At 38.7% G+C, this 21,998-nt stretch overlaps 1 protein-coding gene across 3 annotated transcripts in view; it reads left to right on the forward strand.

Annotated features, from left to right (window-relative positions):
- Positions 1–21,743, forward strand: part of LIPC (lipase C, hepatic type) — a 53,557-nt gene extending 31,814 nt beyond the window's left edge. For 2 of the 3 annotated variants that reach the window (XM_027881524.1, XM_027881525.1), the window contains 8 exons: positions 5,881–6,068; positions 7,629–7,808; positions 10,112–10,229; positions 12,168–12,401; positions 13,700–13,942; positions 17,207–17,324; positions 17,997–18,215; positions 20,601–21,743. In XM_027881524.1, the coding sequence (XP_027737325.1) occupies positions 5,881–6,068; positions 7,629–7,808; positions 10,112–10,229; positions 12,168–12,401; positions 13,700–13,942; positions 17,207–17,324; positions 17,997–18,215; positions 20,601–20,700 (1,400 nt within the window). In that variant the 3' untranslated portion in view covers positions 20,701–21,743. Of the gene's footprint in view, positions 1–5,880; positions 6,069–7,628; positions 7,809–10,111; positions 10,230–12,167; positions 12,402–13,699; positions 13,943–17,206; positions 17,325–17,996; positions 18,220–20,600 lie in introns of all 3 variants that reach the window. The other variant, XM_027881526.1, reaches the window with a different exon arrangement.
- The last annotated feature ends 255 nt before the right edge of the window (positions 21,744–21,998 follow it).

Raw genomic sequence — 21,998 nt, forward strand, 5'->3', positions numbered from 1 at the left:
GTAAGGAGAGTGAAAATACAAAAAACTGTCTGAGGATATAAAAAAAATTTAAGCACAACAGACCTTAGTTTTGACTGTCTTACCTTGCCTGGGACTTCAAATCAACAAAAAAGGCCTAGGTTTCCCACCTCCCCCAAAAAAGTTCAGGTTTTGGAGTTCTTCCCTGGAAACTACAAGAGATGTATTGGAATTATTCACCATTAGTAAATGACATCCTTGAGCTGACAGGAATAACAAAAAACAGCTTATATGCAACTACCTCAACTATTGATTTCAAAAAAATAGAGAATGGACCACACCCTGCTTCAAGCAGCTGCTGCAAATCAGCAAAATAAAAGCAAACAAATGCTAGCCTGATGTTTCCAATCTATTCCCATCATTAAATGGCTACATTTTAAATAGCAGAAGTCCAGTTCTCATTTTGTGTCATCTACTGTGCAAGAAACTTTGCCCCAAAAGATATACTTAGGTTAACACAGCAACTGAAACATAACATTTATTTACATTTTACATACTATTGCTTAAATTCACAGGATTTTCAGACTTAGGTGTCCTTTATCAGGTGTGTTCTAATAGTCTGCTATTGCTTTGTGTCATTTTGTGTCAGTTGCAGCAAAGGGTTTTCACTGGAAATCATAGTCTGGAAGACACCACAGGCACGCTACACAAAGCACAAGGGGTTAGTGAAGAGGATTTTCCACATCCAGCAGGAATGCCAACAACCACCCTTCTAGCAAGAGTAGCTCTGAGGGCAGTGTTCGCCAACCTGCGAGACCTGAACACTGCCAGGTCATCAGCTCCTCTTTCAAGTGCCGAAAACAAATCTTGCCATTGGAAATGAGGGGATCTGGTCTATATTCCACTTTCCACCGCCCAGACAAAAACCATTAACGCATTACTGCTTTTGCTCAGTTTGAGAACAGAATTCTCTGATTCTAGGGACTACACAGTTGTGTCGCTGGCTTCTGAAATGTGTTGATACTGGTCACGCTCAAATAAGATCACAACATATAAGCACTCCACTGGGAACATTTCCATGTAAGCAGTAAAAGCCATCCAAAAGATGCAGGAGGTTTATTAAGGCTCAGACAAACCCACTCATGGACATGAAGGGAGGCTGGATCAGAAGATAGTTAGACGCTCTAAACAGTGGGGTGTGTTCACATGTTGACATGTATGATTTTTATGTACCCTTTACATCCCAGCAGCCCATATTTCAACTTCTCTTCATGTTTACTTGATTTTTCAATTGCCTATGGATGAGGTGAGTGCCACTGAATCATCCTCTTCAACCCTCTTCCTGTAGAGTTCCATAACAGGAAGGAGGATGTTGAACATAATTTTTCTTAAGCAGAAAAGCTACTTTGTTTAATTGAGAATGACAATTTTAATCAATGTTTTTTATGCTGTAAGATGAATTTAAATTTTATGACTTAGCAAATATTAAAATTTTTCTCTTAACATTATATAGTCCTACCATACTTTATCCTCATTAGTGAAACATCTTTGTGCATATATTTTGTAGTTGTATTTTTATGCCTAATCAGACACGATACAGAAAGGAATATATTTAGATTCTGGATCTCTCCCCCAAATAAGAACAGGATATTTATAGTTTCAAACCCTGGACAGGGTCCAGACCCTTGTCTAGTTTCCAGTAAAGTTTTCATTAAGAAGTCTTAAAGCTTTGCTATCACACCCATAAATTTCAGAAGGGACTCCAAAAATCAGATAGTTAAGAAAGCCTTCTCATCTTTTGGGGTAATTCAGTTCTAACCAGCCTCTTTGAAGAACCTGCTTTTACAAGTAAATAGTTTAATTCAAATAATTTCAGTCCACATGGAATTATTATTATTAGTAGTATTAGTAGCAACACTTCTTTTTACAGAAGAATAAATTTCTTCATATTTACTAGCTTTCTCATTATTCTTCATATGCTCCTTGCATCTTACTTTGAAGCTTTCACTTTCAAAAGTAGGATGGGCATTGCCTAAAGAAATAAACATCAATAATGAAATACTAACAGTGAGAAACAATAACTTGCACCCTTCAATGTACATTGAATTCCGATGGCTACTAGACCTACTACCAGGTATGTAGGTGTGTCTCCTTATTTTATTCATTTTTTTTTAAATCCCAAATAAAAATATTTTTAATTTTTCAACTGGGAATCTCTCTTCCTTTTCCTTTTCAGTAAGGAAACACAATTATGTCAGGTCAAACCTGAAAGTGCTTTGGTTTGTCTGCCAAAACTAACCCTTAAACATTTTGGAAGAAACTGCTCTATGGCAGTGAAGTGGTTTTACAAACCCAGCCCTCAGTCTTTACTGCACCTCACAGAAACACCCTTAACATGAAGTAAGGAAGGGTAAAGGGCTGAACCTCTTCCAGGGTGTCAAGAATTCACAACAACATTTCTTGCTCGTGGTTACTGTGCTGCTCTGGGGGAAGGCAATTTATGGGAGCATGTGGATCAGTGTGGCCACATTGCACTGCCTTTGCTGAAAGAATTCATCAAAGGAGGATCTTCAGAGAAAAAGGAAATTAAGTCAGCAACCTAATGATCTGGGCAAGGGCTAATTTTCCAAAGAGAAACTCTTTGGAGTTTCAGATAGAACTCAGCACACTTTGCTGTAATTACCATGAAAAAATTCTTTGGCAGTTTAATTTTTGTAGACTGACCTATGAAACTTTGCAGTTCTCTTTGGTCATGTCACTGAGTCACTGGTATGATATTTTCAGCAGGAGTCTTTTGTAACTCCAAGCTTTTCCAACGCTATTTCCTTCTTCATATCATTACAAGCCTTAAGAGGCCAAAGCAGTTCCTTGCTGATTGACTCAACAGGTTCTGTTGGAACTGCTGACAGCCAGGAAGTAGTTTGGGCAGTATTTTTAATCCCCTCTCCCAGACTGACCAGCAAGCCCAAAGCTCAGCCATTAAAGCACTTCCCCAGCTAGTGTAGAAAGAAAACAGCTGTTTATTAGACTTGCTTTCTGTAGTGTGTACAAACAGTACGGAGAGCAACAAAGCCCCTTTGCACTGCACAAACACTGAGAGAGCAAAAAGAAAACAAACACAAGGCATTAAACAAAGAAAGGATGTGTACAATGGAACAGGCACAAGTTATTTATTTTTGGTTTTGTTTTTCTTTTTGTGCTAAAAATAGAACACAATGAATAAACCGGAGGTCAAGAATATCAACATCATTAAAACTCTTTGCAATTTTCAGTTCTTTATCTAGATTCACTTTTTCCTGATATTACTTCCTTCAGAAACTAAGCCTTGTCCCAAAGGGGAGAAAAAAAAAATCCAACAGAAATTCTCTTAAGTAGGCATTTTAAAAGAGAAATGATCAGACTTAGTCCTAGCCATCTATCAAGTTAAAAGTGTGCTGAAAGAAAAATGTGAGACACTGAAGGTAAGAATTTGGTCAACTAAACCTTCAGTAACTTTGAAGCTTTTTAAATTCCAGCTCTTGTAAAAGGCTGAACAAATTTCTACAAATGTTTACTAGCTATGAAACATCACATTGCCTGGAGTTACGTGGAATGCACAATAATTAGCAACAAACAGAAAACAGTGCACATCCAGTGCAGGTCAGTTTAGGAGTTTTCTTTCCAGAATTGCCATTCCCTTAACCAAATTAAATGTGCTATCATGCCTTATCATTACACTGAAAATAAACCTTGAATGAAGTTTATAACAAGACTGACACGTGGCAAAAATAGCCTGACCTTAACCCAGCATGTTTTCACATTCAGGTTCTTTGTACTGCTCATCATAAGATGCTGCTGCTGCAAATACAGAAACATGGGAGTTTCAATCATGAAATACATTTGCAGGGTAAAGGCTCCTCCGTGAATGGTAATTTACAAGTTCCTTGTAAATTACCAAAATCTTATCAAGACAACATATCATAGAACTTCAGGATAGATTTCGGAAGAAGTTCTTTACAGAGAGGGTTATCAGGCACTGAAATGGGCTGTCCAGGGAGGTGGTGGATTCTCTGTCCCTGGAGGTGTTCAAGAAGAGACTGGATGTGGCCCTGAGTCTAGTACCTGTGGTGGTGTTGGATCAAGGGTTGGACTTGATGATCTTAGAGGTCCTTTCCAACCCATCTGATTCTATGAATCTATGATTTGCAGATACAACAAAGAAATGAGTATGATATGACTTCAGGTATTTTCTAAAATCATCTATAGACATAGGAGTTGTGACGCACAAAAGAAGAAGGAACTGTGCTGACTTAGAAGTCAAAATACAATATTTCTAACACTAATGTTAAAGAACTTTTATGCAAGAAAAATAAGACCTAAAATTTAACTAATTTGAGTTCTTATCCCAGCACAGATAATTTTAACTTTTCCGTGAATAAAATATTTCATTTTTACCTCCAAGAATATTTTGTTGGGTCTAATTATAACAAAAGCCTCCTCCCTGACCATTTTAGCAGTGCTGGTGAGCAGCTGCTGCCTCTGGAATTGGTAACACCTGAACTTGGCAGTACCTGAACTTGGCAAAAAGAGCTCTGTTCACTGTTGTGCATGTGGTTAGCAATTACCTTAACTAACTGGCACTGACATCCTCTCTTCCTAACAAAACCATCTCCCTTAATGCACATGGGAATTATATTTTCCCTTCTCACAGTGAAGTCCCAGCAGTGACTCATAGGCAGTTTTGTTATTGATTACTACAGTCAAGTTGTTTTACCCTTGTGCCACTTCCAATTTATGATCCCCATTTATAGAGAAATTCCAATCAACTGCATGACCTCGCACCTCAGAGGAGATTTCTACCTGTTTCCCTTGATGTATTTTTAAGGTGTCACCCAGCTTCTCATGTTTGGTCTCCTCGGGATTAGTACTATGACCATGTTTTGTCAATCTCATACCTTTTCTACCTGCTTCTGTAATAAAAATATTACAAGATTATTAGCCAAAAATCTCTCCCCAAGGAATTCCATTAGTAAATTCTCTTCAATCTGAGTGTTTCCTTTCCAGCATCAGGAACTGTAAGCTTTCTTTTGTCTAGTTCATCACACCTTACCTTCTCTTCTATTAATCCCCATTTTTTCTAGCTTTAGTAATAATTTATTATATGGATTTTTTTTCAGCTAAATCAATAATCTGAAGTCTCATTAGAAAGGTTTGTATGTCACAAGGTGCTTTTTGTAAGCTTCTGCTTTATTTTACTCAATTTTTCAGCAATTGCTCTATATTCATGGTTTTTCATCTAAGCTCACAAGGTTTACCCTGCCCCACTTCCTTAATAGACATTTCTGAAAATGCCATTCTACATGTACCAAGACATTTTATCTAGAAACAAATCCCAAAAATAATTATAACTAGAACAAGAACACTTCATTTTGCCTTTTCAGAGAAAAAGAACAATTTATGATGTTGGCTTATAGTTTTAAGCAGTCACCTAAATCTCTAAGCAGAGTTATAACCCTGAACAACATGGTTATTTTACTGTAATGATGCCTGCTCAGCAATTACTAGCAAATGCACATTAGTAGAAATGCTCTGCAGTGTTAAGAGCTTGTCTGTGCACACACTGACATGGTGAACTCTCAACACCTGTCCTGTGGTTTCACAATCCTTATTCATTCTATAAAGGCCTGTAGCAATCAAATCAATATTTCCTGTCTGACTGTTGTTGTTCAAATAGAAGGGCTCATAGAGCACCTCAGACTTTAGAAGAGATCACTTTTTTGACCCAAGATGTACAGCTTAGCCCACCTGGAGCAGGTAACAACTATACATAGCTGGAGTTCTAATCTTACTACTTCACCCTGTCTTACAAACTGTGTTGTAGTGGTAACTTCTTCAGGTTTTAGATTCTTCCTACTACGCCTGTTGTTACAAATTTCATTTCAGAGGCACTGGGATCACCGAGTGAACACACGAGAACAAAGAAACATCAGAAAAACTTAAAAACCAAATTTCGACTCTATACCGATGCGACTGAAGGCAACTGTCAGATTTTTTTTAATCAGTTGGAAACTCTTGAGAAATGCAGTTTCAATGCCTCTCTTCCTCTGGTGATGATAGTCCACGGCTGGTCGGTATGAACTTACATTTTGTTTTTACTTCAAACTACATCTGATTTTATGCACTTTCCTTCTCACTACACTACTGCCAAAAATATCTTCAGATATCCCGTTGTGATTACAAAGATGGTAGATTTCCCTGGTAGCAATCATGGCTAGAAATAATACATCCCCCCAGATGCTGAAGGAACAGTCTACAAGCAATTTTTCCCATGGGACTCCCATGCCAAGGATTAGATTCAGCCCCGGTTTAAAGCCAGCAGAGCTTGAACAAGTAGCTGAATTAATGTGCTGTGCTCCTGGAAGGCTGAACACCAGTTTCATTTCCCCGATATGTTCACTGCCAGATATTTACAGACTTCTTGAAAAGTGCACACAATCTCCCCACATCTTTCTTACAGATACACCCTTAAAAAGAACTTCTCATAGGCCCCTTAAGTTAAAAGCAAAGCCTTCAACATCAATGAATTACAGCTGAACTGCTTCCAGTTAAGCTGTAAAAAAGCAATCCACCACGAGAAACCTTTCTCAAAACCACAGCAATAGCGACTTTCATCAGCTTCTCAGTTGAAAAAGAAACAAAAGGCAGGATAAGAAATTCTGACATTTTAACAGGTCTTTAATTCTCACAAAGCCACTGTCATTACCTAAGGTGACAAAATGGATCTTCCTTGCACATCTTCAAATATACAGAGAAACTCTGGACACCCCCTTGATGCAGGTAACTCTTAACAAATAAGGACAGGGCTGACTTTGAATGAAATATTGCCTCAGACTACTTTGGCCAAGCCTCACAAACAAGAACCTGTTCAAAACCTACACCCTCCTCAAAGACAAACCACAGGCCTGGAGCTGCTACCATGGAAGTTCATAATTCATATTAACTTAATTTGCAGAGGTGTTGGGCTCTTAGAGGAATATGTGTGGAAACCCTGACCTGAGACTCCCAAATTCTGTTACACCAGAAGAGATAAGGGTATTTTATCAATTAAGGAAATACATACAACTAGAACAATTTAATCTGATAGATTAAATAATATTTCTAGTCCATCAGATCAGAAAAACATTTTGATACAGAAAATTGTAATCAGGTGTTCCACAAAGAATTACTCAAAAAAAGCAGTTCTCAAAATGGAACAGCTGTAGAAGATAAATGCCCACTGGTCTGCAGCCCTCCAGCTTCCCTCCCTCTCCAATTCCTTTATCTTACAGGAACAGCTGCACTTGAATGAAATCAGAAATTTTCTGGGCATTTCTGTCTTTCCTTTTAACAAGTAACACCAGTTATCACCAGATTAGTTCAAATATTTTGGGACATCATTTTCACTGATAAGAGTTCATATACATAACATACCTTATTAAACAGTTCTTATATTGATTTTTAATTTTTTTGTCCACCAAACCCCAAAGATTCTCAGCATTAAGCAGGCTGAAGCCCCTAAAATCTAGTTATCAGCATTAAATCCCTCCTTGTTCATATTATGGTTTTTATTTCTTTGAGCTTTTCACAAGAAATATTTGGCAGACACTATTTGGCATTGTTTTTGTTTGTTTGTTTGTTTTTTAACATAACAGGTGGATGGGATATTAGAAAGTTGGATTTGGAAAATGGCAGCAGCTCTGAAGGCTCACCACAAACCAGTGAATGTGATCGTTGCAGACTGGCTTACCCTGGCTCACCAGCACTATCCCATTGCTGTACAGAACACACGCTATGTAGGGCAGGAGATTGCAGAATTCCTGGAATGGCTGGAGGTAAGAGCACCCAGATCTGGAAAATGTTTCTCTGGAAAAGATAAATTTCCTTGTTCTTATGCTCCTACAACCATTCTGAAATACTACGGCTAATGCTGTTCATTTCAGTCACTCACAATTCTTTAATAAAGTGCAAATTTTTCTTCCATATAAACTTTGATACGAGTTCATAATATTTCACCATGCAATAGAAAAAAGCAAGTGATCTTGCTTATTAAAATATTTTATATATTTTTAGATGTAAATAATTTCCTGCTACTTTGGCTTTTCTACTGGCATATGTGTAGACAGCTACCACCCTCTGAAAGCAAGCAAAAGCCGATAGTTCAGTAAAATGGGATTGTGTTACCTGTGCTTAACTCCTGCTTTTAATGCAGGATTCAGTCATGTCTGATTTTTGTCCCAGTTTCCCAAAGATTATGCTAAAATAATGGCTTAGAGATCCAGAATGTAAAGAGAGACCTTCCCAGAGGACAGACATGCTTCCCAAAGCAGGTGACATGGAGGCAGCAGTGAGTGCAGACACACTCATGCAGTGATCACTTATGAAAACTCCTGCTACGTGGGGAGCAGTGGCCATGGCTGGATTGAAAAGGCAGAAAGTAAACACTCGAATGAGAATCACTCACACAAATCAGCAACCCTAAGCAACTCATATTGCATCAACCTCTAATACTAATTTAAGCTACCTGATTTGAAACGAAATTATATTTCTGTACCTGACAACGAATTTTTGAATACATTAATTTAAATGAGGCGAGGCCTAAGGTGGAAGCTGAAAGATTTGTAGCAAATCCTCCTGAAGATCTAACTGCTTCCAACTGGAATGGCAGAGCCAAAAGCTGCCAGATACCATGGCCAGTTAGGGACAACAGGCACAAAAGAAAGGCAAAAGAGCCAGAGTCACAACTTTTCACTGAGACATTACAGGAAACTTTAGCTCTTGGTCAAATGCAATTTAAGTTGCTGGAGCCTAAAGTGATTTTTGAAGCTGTTAATTATTGAATGAATCAATCAGTGGACTTTGTTCAGTTGCCGGGGCACACCATATTGTCAACAGTAAAGACTGTCTGTGATTTTTCTAGTGTCAACAAACAAATCCAGGCTTCCATAAATGACTCCTTGCTCCAACACTGTAGGGAGATTCTCTTGTACCATGATATAGTCCAGAATTTTAAAATACTATAAATTTTCACAGCATTAAATCGAGTGTGTTCAATCAGAAAACCTTGCTTCTGTTGAGAGCTCCCCTCCTGAGTTCAACATTAAAAACCCCTTCATTCCAACTCCCCTAATGATCTTTTTGCTATGCTTCTGTCTGCTTACAGGCAGTCAATTATTTGAAACATTCTCAATAGATATAACAGTGCTGCCCAACATTTTAATTAAGAATAAACATTAAGTAAATATCAGTGCTCTTAGTCCAAGAATTAATGGGGCATCATCAGTAACAACCTCATCCCAACACCACCTGAGAGGAACATCAGTCACATTCTGTGCTTCCTAAGAGCTGCCTCTATCAGAAGAAATTTGCCAAGTTTCACCTCATCTTCAGAAGAGACAGGTATTGAGACTGTGCAATCACTCCACTGGGAGAGGCAACATCCACAAAGAAATTAAAAGAGAGGTTTGCCTTTCCTGCAAGAAAAATGTACCACGTTTTTCTTTACAAGTCAGAAAAACTTTGAGCCTTGCAGCTCAGGTGAAATGCATAGCATGTACATATATTGATTAGGTAGAAAGAAGGGCCTGAGGCCAATTCTGCTTCAATAGATCAGATACTCAGCTTTGTACAAATCAGTCCAAGAAATATCATTGCCGTATCACTTAAAGTGTCTGATCAATCTTTCAATGCCTTGTCTTCTCGTTTAGCTTGTGCTTGTATCTCGGGCCAAAGAAGCAAGGCACTTCCTGTAGAGGATTGTTTTACCTTGGAATGAAAGGACAGAGAATCATTTTACAGTCATAGGAAAGTCAGATGCTGCAGACAAGAGGCAATGCACATTTGCATGACTTGCTATAAACAACAACAGAAATCTGTGTTGGTGGTTTTCCTGTAGTAGGAGGAGGTTTTCTAAGTAGCAGTGCCTAAATATGTGGCATTTTCCTACTGCTTGCAAAGGAAGCAAGGAATAATACTCAGCCAGTGAAGAAATTTAGTGAATGATTCACACACTTCATTTGATCACCACTATGGACATACAAATTTCTTGCATTATAATTCATGGTATTTGTAGCTTGTGTTGAGTATTTCACCCTTGTCACATTTTCTGCATCTAAATCAAGTTGCCACTATCTTCCAGGAATCCATTCAATTTTCCAGAAGCAGTGCTCATCTAATTGGGTACAGCCTAGGAGCTCATGTTTCAGGATTTGCTGGAAGTTTTATCAGTGGTACAAAAAAGATTGGAAGAATTACAGGTAAAAGACTTATACCTTTAAGAAATATAACAGTCAACTGAATTAAATTATGCAGACATTTGACATATCAATGTCATATTGACACTTAGCTGTTGAATAAGCAATTTTCACCACAGTTTAGAAGTTACATCCCATTGGTTTAGAAATTAGATTTAGAAAATTTAATGCAAACATTTTTCAAAATTAAGTCTCATGGTGTTTCTGTCTTTGATCTCTCCTGCAAATCATAAACCAAAGACTCGAGCTGCATGTTGCTTGAATTTATCTTGTGTCTGTTCCCAGTAACTGGTTAAACTAAACGTTAGCCACTGACCTTGGATCTTTGGTCACTGTCTTGACCCAAAGTCACTCAAATACACTGTTCATTGTTCGCAAGTATCATTTAAAAAAATACATTAAGGAAATTGTCTAACTGTGCTTGAGCTTTTAATTATAGTACAGTGCTCACAGTGAAGTGAAGCCAATTCTGTGGCAAAAATGATAGTTCTGGATTACATTTTACAAGAGGCATATCATTAGAATATCCCTAATAGAGGTTCAAAACAAACAAAGTTAACCCTAACACTTGATTATTTTGACTAGTGGCATTCTGAACTTTCCATAAAGCTTTGTTACTGTACTAATTACGAGTGTAATGCAAATTACATTGTAACCTTTTTGATACACTGCGCACAGCACCTTGACTAATGCCCATTGTCAGCCTAAAGAAGGCAACAAACACAACCAAAACAGCAGTGCATTTTAACAAGGCCCACATCAGCTACCTTTAGTCCATCAGACAAAAGATTTTACTTTAATCAGAATTAGAAGTGAGGCAAATATACATGACTATACTTTGAAGTCACAACTCTGATCTAGGATTCATTGCCACATACCCCAGTCCCTTAAACAATCAGCTCTTGTAGCACTGCCTGCATGACAACAAGCTGATTTTACAAAATATGTCATGATGTTACACCTCTGCATACACTGAAGGACTTCAGGTCCCCAGCACCGCTTGTTCAAACCTTATTAGTCCATAAAACCTTGAAAATGGATAAGTAAAAAATATACAAAGTTATTTTTGTAACAGCTATATGCATTCTTCAGCAAAATTATTCAGACTTGTAACAATAAGCTCCAAAAATTGATAGTGATAAGAATTATTAAAACTAAAAGGAAATGTATGCCTTCAAGGTGACTTCCCTACTTGTAGCCTGTGTTATTAAGTCTTGTCTGGTTATATCTATGCTATGTTACTCCATAGTAGCAACTGAAGAATATCCAGTTTAGAAGCTTCCCCTCAAAACTGAATGCAGCTTTCAACTGAACAGAAAATTCTCTTCCATAAATCAATTCCAAACCAAGAAGAGCACCATGCAAAAAGATCTAGCAAACAAAAATCAGCAAGACTCCCTAAGTGGAATATTATTTTTCTGAATACTATAATAATCTGTGTGGAAGACTTTTCAAGTTGAAAAATTATTACAAAGAAAATCTACCAGATATACAGCCACTTTAAGCAATAAGTCAAGCTTTATAAAGTTTCAGGTCCCAAATGTGGGTTAAAAGTCAACCTTATTGTGGGACTGGTGCCTCCAAAGCGGCGCCTGAAACACACGACCTCTAGAGTTTGAAAGAACAGAATTGTGTAAACATCCCTGCGGTGACAGGGCGGCAGCGAGCGAGGTTTGTCCCTGACAAACACATCTATCTCTGCACCTGAGGCCTTGTGCAGGCAGCACTCACTGTTTGTCACAGTGCCCGTGTTTGCTTTACTTTCTGGTATAACCACGAACCCTCTGCAGGACAAATGTTCTTAGCGTTGTTTCCAGCAGAGAAAGACCTTGGAAAGTACCAGTGCTGCCTCCTTTTAAATATTTATCATAGACTTTTGTTACAGCAGTAGAACAGCCCTTCTGCACTATGTGACAAAGGGATTATTTGCTTTTATTGCAGGCCTTGACCCCGCCGGTCCCCTGTTTGAAGGAATGTCACCAACAGACCGTTTATCTCCAGATGACGCAGACTTTGTAGATGCAATTCATACCTTCACTAAACAGCACATGGGGCTCAGTGTAGGCATCAAGCAGCCTGTGGCTCATTTTGACTTTTATCCCAATGGAGGTACCTTCCAGCCTGGCTGTCACATCCTGCACGTGTACAGCCACATTGCTCAGTACGGGATCACCGGTAAGAACTGATGAAACAAAGCCTTGCACTGACAGGACCTGGGGAAACTGCATAGCTCTGTGATCTCAAACACCTTCTGACGGGAGTATTGTCACCCCTTATATGCGAGGAAATTCCTTGTCTAGAAATCAGCTGTCTGATTTTTACGTGTATTGAGTTCAAACTAGTTTTCCTGACTCCAGTAAAGAACTGAGCTGTTCAGCATTCCTGAAAATGAGGCTGGGAACATCCTGTTGTCAAGCACCTCTGAATAATTTCAAAGGTATCTGTTTATTAGAAAACTTATTCTAATTAAGCCAGATTCATCTAGTGTGTCATTAATTATTTCAAATCAAATAAAACACAGGTCTGTACTACTCAGCTCCTTAGTTCACCTTTTCCTGACTCCCTGTCCTTCAGCTGTGTAGATGATGCTCCCCCTAGGACCTGGCTGACAGTGTTCCAAGCTGGGTTTTATTTATAGAAGCTTATTTCCAACGTACCTAAACACAAATGTATAGAGAAACTGATGAAACATACTGAAAAAAGATAAGGTACTGATGCACAGTGACAAACCCCAAAAGAGCTCTGCTCACCCAGGGCATGACATTGTGGAAGTATTTCTCCACCATCATCAACACTGCCTAACACAGGCCTTACTTGTTAGCAGATAAAACCAAGCATGAGCTCAAAAGCTTATCAATGGACTTATAAAAATAGTCCACCATGATATATCCATATTACACAAAATAATTTTTGTAATTTGATAGCTCTTAAGAAACAAAAAGATACTTACTTCTCATAAAAGCATCTCTATGTATTTAATAATTTTTTAACCTGTTTAATACATTTTTTGCTCCTTTTTCCTCAGGAGTACTTTGCAAACAAAATTCAACATGAAAGTTTGTCACTCTAATAGGGACAAAATATTATATTTCTGCATAAGTATCCAAAAGACAACCACTTAGAATGAGACTGCTGTCTTTAATCTGGCGTGATCTGAAGGACTGTTCACCATCTCATATTGTACTTTATACTGACCACAACAGCCTGGATAACGTAATCATATTTACAGTCTGATACAGTCAGGCTAGAGAAGTTTAAGCAGCAAATTATGCAATTTTATTAGCTATTTTTGAATTATCCTAAAAGTTAAATTGCTACAATGCATGATTTCTGAGGCAAAATCAGGACGTAAAGGGTAGTGAGGGGATGGGGGGAAAAACAGTAACATATTTATGGTTGGTTACAGTACTCCTCTGCAAATGAAATGGTAAAAAGGAACAATAGCATGTAAAATTCTGTTTGCATTTTTTCAGGCATCACTCAAGCTGTGAAATGTGCCCATGAGAGGTCAGTTCATCTGTTCATTGACTCCCTTCTGCACAAGAACAAGCAAATCACAGCTTACTGGTGCAACGACATCAACACTTTCAACAAAGGATTGTGCCTCAGCTGTAGGAAGAACCGATGCAACACCCTGGGCTACAACATCAGGGAGGAAAGGACCCCAAACAGCAGACAACTCTTTCTGAAAACAAGAGCACATATGCCCTTCAAAGGTTTGTGGGAATACTTGTTACAGTGCCCAGATTATCACAAAGTGAGAGAATGAGCCTAAGCTTTGTGATTCTACTTACTCAATCCTTAAAGCTTATAAAATCTGTGGGAATAATCAATTTGCTGAGACAACTGAGAATCCCCTCTTGATGCCCTTTCATCAAGATCCTGGCTCTTAATATTTCTGTGGGAAAAACCATGCTGCACACTTGCCCCAGGCTAACCATGGATCCGAGGCCCCGGAGAATCTTGGGGTCCTGATCTGCAGGATTTTCCTACAACTGGCCCGTGCGGTTTTGTTGTAACAGATGCAGGCATACAGCCAAGCTGAAAAAAGCAGCATGATTGCTCTGGGAGGCCTGTAAAATATCCTGTTCCAAGTTTGCCCAAATTTTATCTGTAATTGGTCTATGAGATGACATACAAATTACTACTTTTCAAACAATAGACAGGCAGCAGAACAGTGTGGACTTTTACAGGGCTGAACTGCAGCACTAAAATAAGGACTGGCACTGTAGCCTCAGTTCTACTAAATTACTTTATCGACAGTGCAAACTAACAATTTTCTAAGCTCAGGGAGACAGTCAGGGAGACTCAGGGAGACATCCCCAGACAGAGGGGATGCAGCCTGACAGGGGAGCAAGGCCTTTCTGCCAGTCTCCAACACACTCGGCTGCCAGAGCCCACGAGATGGTTGTTGTTGAGTAGACATTCCCTTGCCACTGGCAAGGTTTACACACATTTTAAAGCAAGAACAAGCAGGACTGTGTAGGGTTATAGGCATGGACACGCTTATTCCAAGGGGTTTTCAGCGCAGGGACTCCTGGCACACAGCATCTCCTCACCCCCTCCTTGCCCAGCACAGGAGCCATGTGGGGAGCAGCAGTGGGGCAGCCTGGGCTGGGCTCCCTCCTGGAGACACAGGTCACACACACACAGGAGATTCCCCTTGGCCTGAGGGGCTGCTCCCCGGCCCCCCAGCACAGCCTCAGCCACAGGGGTCCCACAGCTCCTCTCCTGCTGCCAGGGCTGTGCCAGGCCAGAGCCTCCCTGCTGATGGAGAGCTCAGCCCTCTTGTCCCTCACCCTGGACAGCTGGGAGGCACTTTGGATGTCCAGAGTGCACCCCTGGCACAGACACCGAAAGGCCTTGCAGTCCTGAGGAGAAATGCCTTAAAATGCCGCTTGCATTACACAGCTTGTTTCCCACAGTCCAATTGCTCAATTGCAATATCACAGATTCCAATTTTGAAACTCACAAAAAATTCACATACTTGCAAAACAAATTTTTAAGTCTTTTACTGGCACAGCTATGAAATACTCAGTGATGTTTCCATAGGGGTCTGTGCAGCCCTGATTGATACTCAGAGCAGCTGAATCTCCTGAATCTCTTCTTAATACTGTTTAAAATGGTTCAGGAAGCTAATTGAGGTAGATTTAAAAATTCTAGGGGCTGCTGCAGAACAGTCAGGTCCTTGTCAGATCAGGGAAGTGACTGGATCTGGGGACACACTGTCCACTGTCACCACACCTGTAATCCCTGTGTTGCATTCTTCTGTGGACATGGAGCTAGGTCCAGCTTGTGGTAAAATATCTGTGTCCTATTGGCTCTGAATTCAGTTTCAACATGTTCCATTTTTATGCTTGGAACTGGTTTTGCATCAAAAAACCATCCTTGGCGCATATGCAGATAACAGAGCCCCAGACAATGGTCTCCTTTCACAAAAGTTCCCAAACAAGGCGGCAACTGTGAGAGGGTGCTCACAAAGTCATCTTTGTAATGCTTTTAAAAAAATGTTTGAAGATCATGTGAGAAGCCCAAACAGGAGAAATATGAGAAACTCAGCATTACACTTCACAATCCTCTGCGCCTTCGTAAAATCTGACATTTCATTTTCAAGTCAATGGCATCATATTCTGGAGCGGACATTAATCCAGTTCAAAGTTAAAAAACAGTCGTTGCAAACAAGTTAACATTTATAATAAAGCTGTAATGGGACCCCGAGTTGGAGATTTTACATGAATATGCTCATTTTTTTTCCTTAAAGTGAGCCCCACAACCACAGTAAAAGCCTAGGCTGTATCTGAACAGACACTGAATAATCAATTTTTACATGGAGAGAAAACTCAGAGAAAGACAGATTATTAATAAAACTGATCTGTAGACAAGCCTCTCTGCCTTCATCAGGTTTGCGGCAAAGGATCAGCCATTTTGTCTGATCTACTGAATGATGTTTTCAAAAGAAAATACATTGTTCCCTAACATACAACAACTATAAAACAACAACAAAAAGACACAGCTTTTCTAGCAAGTGCCTTCCATTGTGAACACCCTGAGCTGCACAGAAAAAGACATAATTCCCTTGGCAGTATGGTGGATCCCTTCTCAGATGTAATGAGGACTGAAGTGGGTGAAGAGACTCTACTCAAAAACTAGTGTGCAGTAATGTTCCTTCACACCTGAATCTACCAGTTTTGTCTAGAAGGTGGTGGGCAGAATGACCGGATCGAAGAGTTTTGGACCTTCAAACTGTGCACATGCTCTAACTGTATGTTGCTGGGGTTTCTTTCATAATTTACAAAATATCAAACTACTCATAATCTGTACAGTGATGACTTGGGCATTCTTCCTCCTGACAATGTTCAGTTCAGACTTTCCTAAACAATGTTCTTCTAGAAACCCACCAAATCTTGAAGCATTAATGACATCTGTCTCACAGAAATGTGCTTGAACAAAGTGATATTGTTAACAAAGGCGTTTGAAGCACAATGTATCATTATGCAGTCAAGGAAAGTTTGGGAGCCATCTGTTTTGCAGGGCAATTTTCTAGCTGATCAGAGAAAGACCTTGACCACACTGCAAAAGGTCTTCGATCCATGTCATACATCTCTGGTCATGCCCAGTCACAAGGATTTGTCTGGTCACTACATAGAGAGATTGCCAGAAATTCTAACAGTTGAACTTCAGAACAGCTGCAATATTTCCCATGGAAGAATGTTTTATCCTGTAAACAAACTCATCCCAGATGACCTTTTTTCTCCGTTCTTTTAAATAGAGCAATAGGGCCGTAAACCCTAAGGGATTACACAGGACAGCAACAATTAGAAAAAAAATTAAGTTTTAATTTCAACAAATTATTTTGAAAAATAAAATGGAACAAAAATCAGGTTTCTGCTTTGAAAGGCAAAATTTTTTTGCCTGAGAAATCTATTTCTTCTTTGACTGTTAATTTTCTCACTTTGCAAATTAATTCTTCCTTTCTCCAGTGTATCATTACCAGTTCAGGATCCACATCATCAATGAAATCCAAGGCAAGATAGACCCAACTTTTACCATGTCTCTGACAGGGACTAAGGAGGATGCTAAAAACCTGCACATCCCAATGTGAGTATTGGTATAATCTGTCATTGTGCATGTGAGAAAAGGTGCCAGTTTGCAATATTGTTAATTGATAGTCATGCTGTGAGTGAAATGGTTCAGTACAGCCAAGTGAAGATGAACTGGAAGTTGTCCTCTCTTCACTCATACTCCCTAAAAATCACGAGTTTTTCAACATTCATACAGTTTTTGCAGAAAAAAACCAAAAAGAACAGAGCAGATTTGGAAGTTTCCTGTTCACTCATGTTCTGTCCATCCCATGGCTATGACAGGGAGATCTAATAAATTAAAATACAGATTAAAAAATCAGCTGTAATTAAGATAAAGAATTTTTAATATTTATCAGGATGGACACCACCTGTATTAACAAAAGCAAAGGTAACTGTGAGTCAGCATTTGTTGTAGCAGACATAAGATGTAACACAGATGTAATTATGAAACACCTTTTCTTTTACTGTAAGAAACCACTCCTGCTTCACCAGCTGTTCAAGCTTTTCCCACTTCTGCTTCTTTCCTACCATGTTTTCATATTTTGCCACTTTATAAACCAGGAGGAAGAGTATTCTAGAGACTGTAATATTCTGTCCTAGAGAAGGAAAAGGAAACACAGTTCTTTCTTTGGTTTTACTTTATTTCATAATAATTAAGACAGCATTGTTCTGGTTTTATTTTCTGTAGAGTTGAAGGTATTACTGGGAACAAAACCTACTCTTTTCTCATCACCCTGGATAGTGATATTGGTGACATAATAATGATCAAGTTCAAATGGGAAGGAGCTCCAGTTTGGGAAAACATCTGGGACACAGTACAGACCATAATACCATGGACAAAAGGCACCCGTCGACCAGGACTTATAGTGAAGGCACTAAGAGTGAAAGCAGGGGAAACACAGCAAAAGTAAGTGCAATGAAACCAATAGTACCACCACAGATGTTTGGCACACAGCTTATCTCAGACATAATACAAGCATCTGAGTCCCCAGCAGGCACATCAATGGTGAATTTATCCATGTTCAACTTCTGGCTTCCCCTCCCCATCCCTCAGATCAGACTGCATGATTTTTAAGTGACTTCAAGAACTTCTTTTGTCTCAGATCAGAAATGAGTAGTGGGAAGTGCTCTGGCTCACCAGTGCCACCGATCTGAGTGTAAGGCACAAAGGCCTTTGGTGACAATGTTGTTGATACTCGGGAATAAAGAACAAAGAAACTATCACACACATCCAAGCGAGAATTTTAACAGGTTTTACAAAGTAATTACTCTACACAATTAATGACAATTTCTGACATTTTTAATGGGATCACCTCACCCCATGAGTACCATGTGAAATTTCAATGAAACAAGATACTACGTAAGATAAATGTTGATTCCAACATTAGGTCGTGAAGTATTCAGATTCCTACGAACAAAAATATTGACTTTCAATCTACTTCATAGAGAAACTCGGCATCACCACTCTCGAAAATACTCATTAGAAGGATCCAGTGCAGAACTACACAGCCTGTGATTCCTTTTGGTGTTCTTCTTTCCCCTGCTTATTGCTTTGAAACTGCATCAGCAAGTTTGAGCGGCCTTGTTTTCTACGCAGGGCAATGTGCACAACACTTCTGAAGCTGCTTATTCATACAGAGACATTTCAGCCAGAAGACAGAACTTGCAATGATTCCCAATGCTTTAATCTTTTGAGAAATTTTAACTGAGTAGTTTAATTAAGGTTAATGAGAAAAGCATGCCTTACCTTGTAACTGTGGCTCAGTCTTAGAAGGCAATTTTTCCTTGGTGCATTCTCTTTCACCACCAGTTATAACTAGTGCAGGCTTCCTGTGGAACAACAGTTATTGGCAGAGCTGCAGCTCCTTGATGCTGACACAAAAGACAAATCAGGTAACTTGAAGAGACATTTCATAAGACGATTTGTGTGTGCTGGGGGGCAGAGGAAGGGTCATATTTTCTTAGGTTTAGCCCTCCTGAAAATGTATTTTGGAAGTATTTTCCTAACCTGGCACTTGGTACATTCTCCTACCATTAGGAAAAAAAAGTTTCTATAACATCTCCTGCTGTTTTAAAAGCCATGACCCCAAATCAGTACTGACCTAGCTGCCAAAGCAAATTAAAGTGTAGCATACACCACAAATTAGGAGCTCTGTTTAAATGCACAGAGAAAGTAAGTATGAAGGCTGTGAAAGGCTCAGGTCAGGTATAGTCATTTTCCTAATCAGAAATTCCAATTCAGCTGTGTCAATAACCTGGCACAAGCCAATTACTACTGATGTACTTCGTAAGAAATCCCAGGAAAGGGGTAACTGAGGTGGATATTTATACTAATAAAAAGTCAGGCTGGTATCTTCGGGTACCTAATGCTCCTTAGAAGTTTTTTTTTTTTGTTGTAAATAGAAGTGGGAGTTTGTGTCAAGCTTTTAGTGGATACTGATCATGTGCTGGGTTTTGTTCTGTGCAATCTGGGCAGTGACAGGTTACTGCTGAAATACTGCACTAATGTTTGAGGGGGAAGGAAAGATTATTATGTGATTCTAAAAGGAAGAAGAAAGGACACTCCATGACAAGTATTGTCTTCAAAGAAAAGAGATGTGTAAATTCCTGTCTTTCTCAACAGACCAAACATTGTGTATCACAGAATAAGCAATCTTGAAAATTCAGTATTTAAAAAAGGTGGTAAGCACAAGATGTGTTTTGAATTGTCCTGTGCTTTCTCAGATTTGAGCAAGTTAACAGTATTTTATCTCCATGCACCTTTACCTCTCAGTATTTGTGATCTTTATATATAGGATGAATTTTCCTTTGTTGGATTATCTAATGACAAACTCTTAAGACACAACTTCACAGCATATATTTAAAAAGCAGGTAACAAACAGACCATCACAAGGAATAAAATACCAGATTCCAACATGTTTGGTTTCAAATATTTCTGCAGTATATTTAGTTGCTGATGTTGTTAATATCCTACATAGCTGATATTTAGCAAACTCCCAGCTAAATAACAGTATTCCAGCAGCCCAAATAGTGCAATCCTGGTGGTAATAGTAGGAGTTGAAACAATGACAATGCCCTGCTGACGACACAAAGCCCACACAGCAGCATGTGGGGTACAATACACTCAGTACCCGGGAGCTGCCTCCTCCTTTATTCTCTGTACCTACAGTCTGGCAGTCAGATAAATTATTTCCTCACAAACCTATAAAAACAACACCTTCATGTAAAAGGTAGGATAAAGAATATGAGATTCTAACTAATACTGTGCTTCCATGATGTGCTTTCTTTCTAGAATGACATTTTGTTCGCAAAGCATCGACAACGTTCACCTTCATCCATCCCAAGAGAAGACGTTTGTGAGGTGTGAAGATCGCTTTCAGAGACAAAACTGAAAATGAGCAGGAACACAAAAAGGAAACTGCTCACCAAGATATTCAAAATACTGTATACCTGGAAAAATGGTTTAAAAACCCCACAGTTACATTAAATATCCTAGTAGGTGCAGAGTAGTGAAGAAAATACATTAAAATATTTAGATTTTGTGATGCAACTGCGTTTTGTTCATCTACGAGCCTACTCTGAAAATGATTAATGACCAACTTCATCAAGGCAACAGTCAATTTTAAACTGTTTAAAGTCTGAAAAAAACCACTCGCTCACCAGAAATAAGAGTATTGCTATTTGAAACAATCATTGCAATGAACCTTTGAAAAACTACATTTTGTTGGATTTAAGGGGAAAAAAGAGTCTCAAAGCATTTTCCATTAAATACTTTGAATGGAGCTACTATAAGTTAAAACTTTCCTAAATTATTTCCTAATGAAGGAGGAGTTAAATAGTTCATAAAAGAAAATACTCCAAAATAGGTAACAAAATGCATCTCAACCTACAGAATGCTTGAGCTTTCATAACCATATGACAAGCCCTGTAACTGTATGACCTAAAAATTCTATACTAGACTTTGTTCTATTTGAAAGTGCTGTGCTGTTTAACTATTTTAATTAAAGAACTGATTTAAATTACTAGCAGTTTAATAATTTTAATGATGCTTAGTATACGACACAAAATTTTAGCACAACTAATTTCTGTTAATTTCTGCATTTAAATCATACTCACCTGTTCAGGTAAGGCCTGAGATTTTTAGATTCTAAATCACTGTATACCAGATTTTAGCATAACTTGAAACTACCACAATAAATGAAAATGTTAAAATCCTCAAACAGCTTCAGAGCATATAAACAAACTTTATCAAGTCAGACATATACAATTCCCTTGTTTCCTAAGTCAGAATACAAACCACAAAAAGAAACACTATTGTCTCAGATTGGTTTTATTCCCAGGTTAGTATATACTGAAATAAAAATCAATATGTATGCATTTCACTTGTCCCTTTGTAATGTTAAACACAAGATTCATGAAAATGATGTTTCTACAACTCTGCATTTTGAATGTAATTTGTGTTAAATGTTCTCTAAATGGTAAAAAAAATAAGTGCAAGAAACCGCTGAGACATGGAGCAAAGCATATTTTTCGTACCAAATTTTGAACCAAAATACACAGATGCTATCAGGACTAAAGAAGGACTTATGTAGAAAGCATGACAAAAACAACAGAGCAGAGTGAGCAATCCCGCAAGCAATGAACACTGATCAAATGTTGAATGCAGGCATCTCTGCCAACCATTCACAGT

This window comes from Empidonax traillii, unplaced genomic scaffold (assembly GCF_003031625.1).
Source record: "Empidonax traillii isolate 1590-97213 ecotype Southwest subspecies unplaced genomic scaffold, ASM303162v1 scaffold90:size2128546, whole genome shotgun sequence".
NCBI classification, from domain to species: domain Eukaryota; kingdom Metazoa; phylum Chordata; class Aves; order Passeriformes; family Tyrannidae; genus Empidonax; species Empidonax traillii.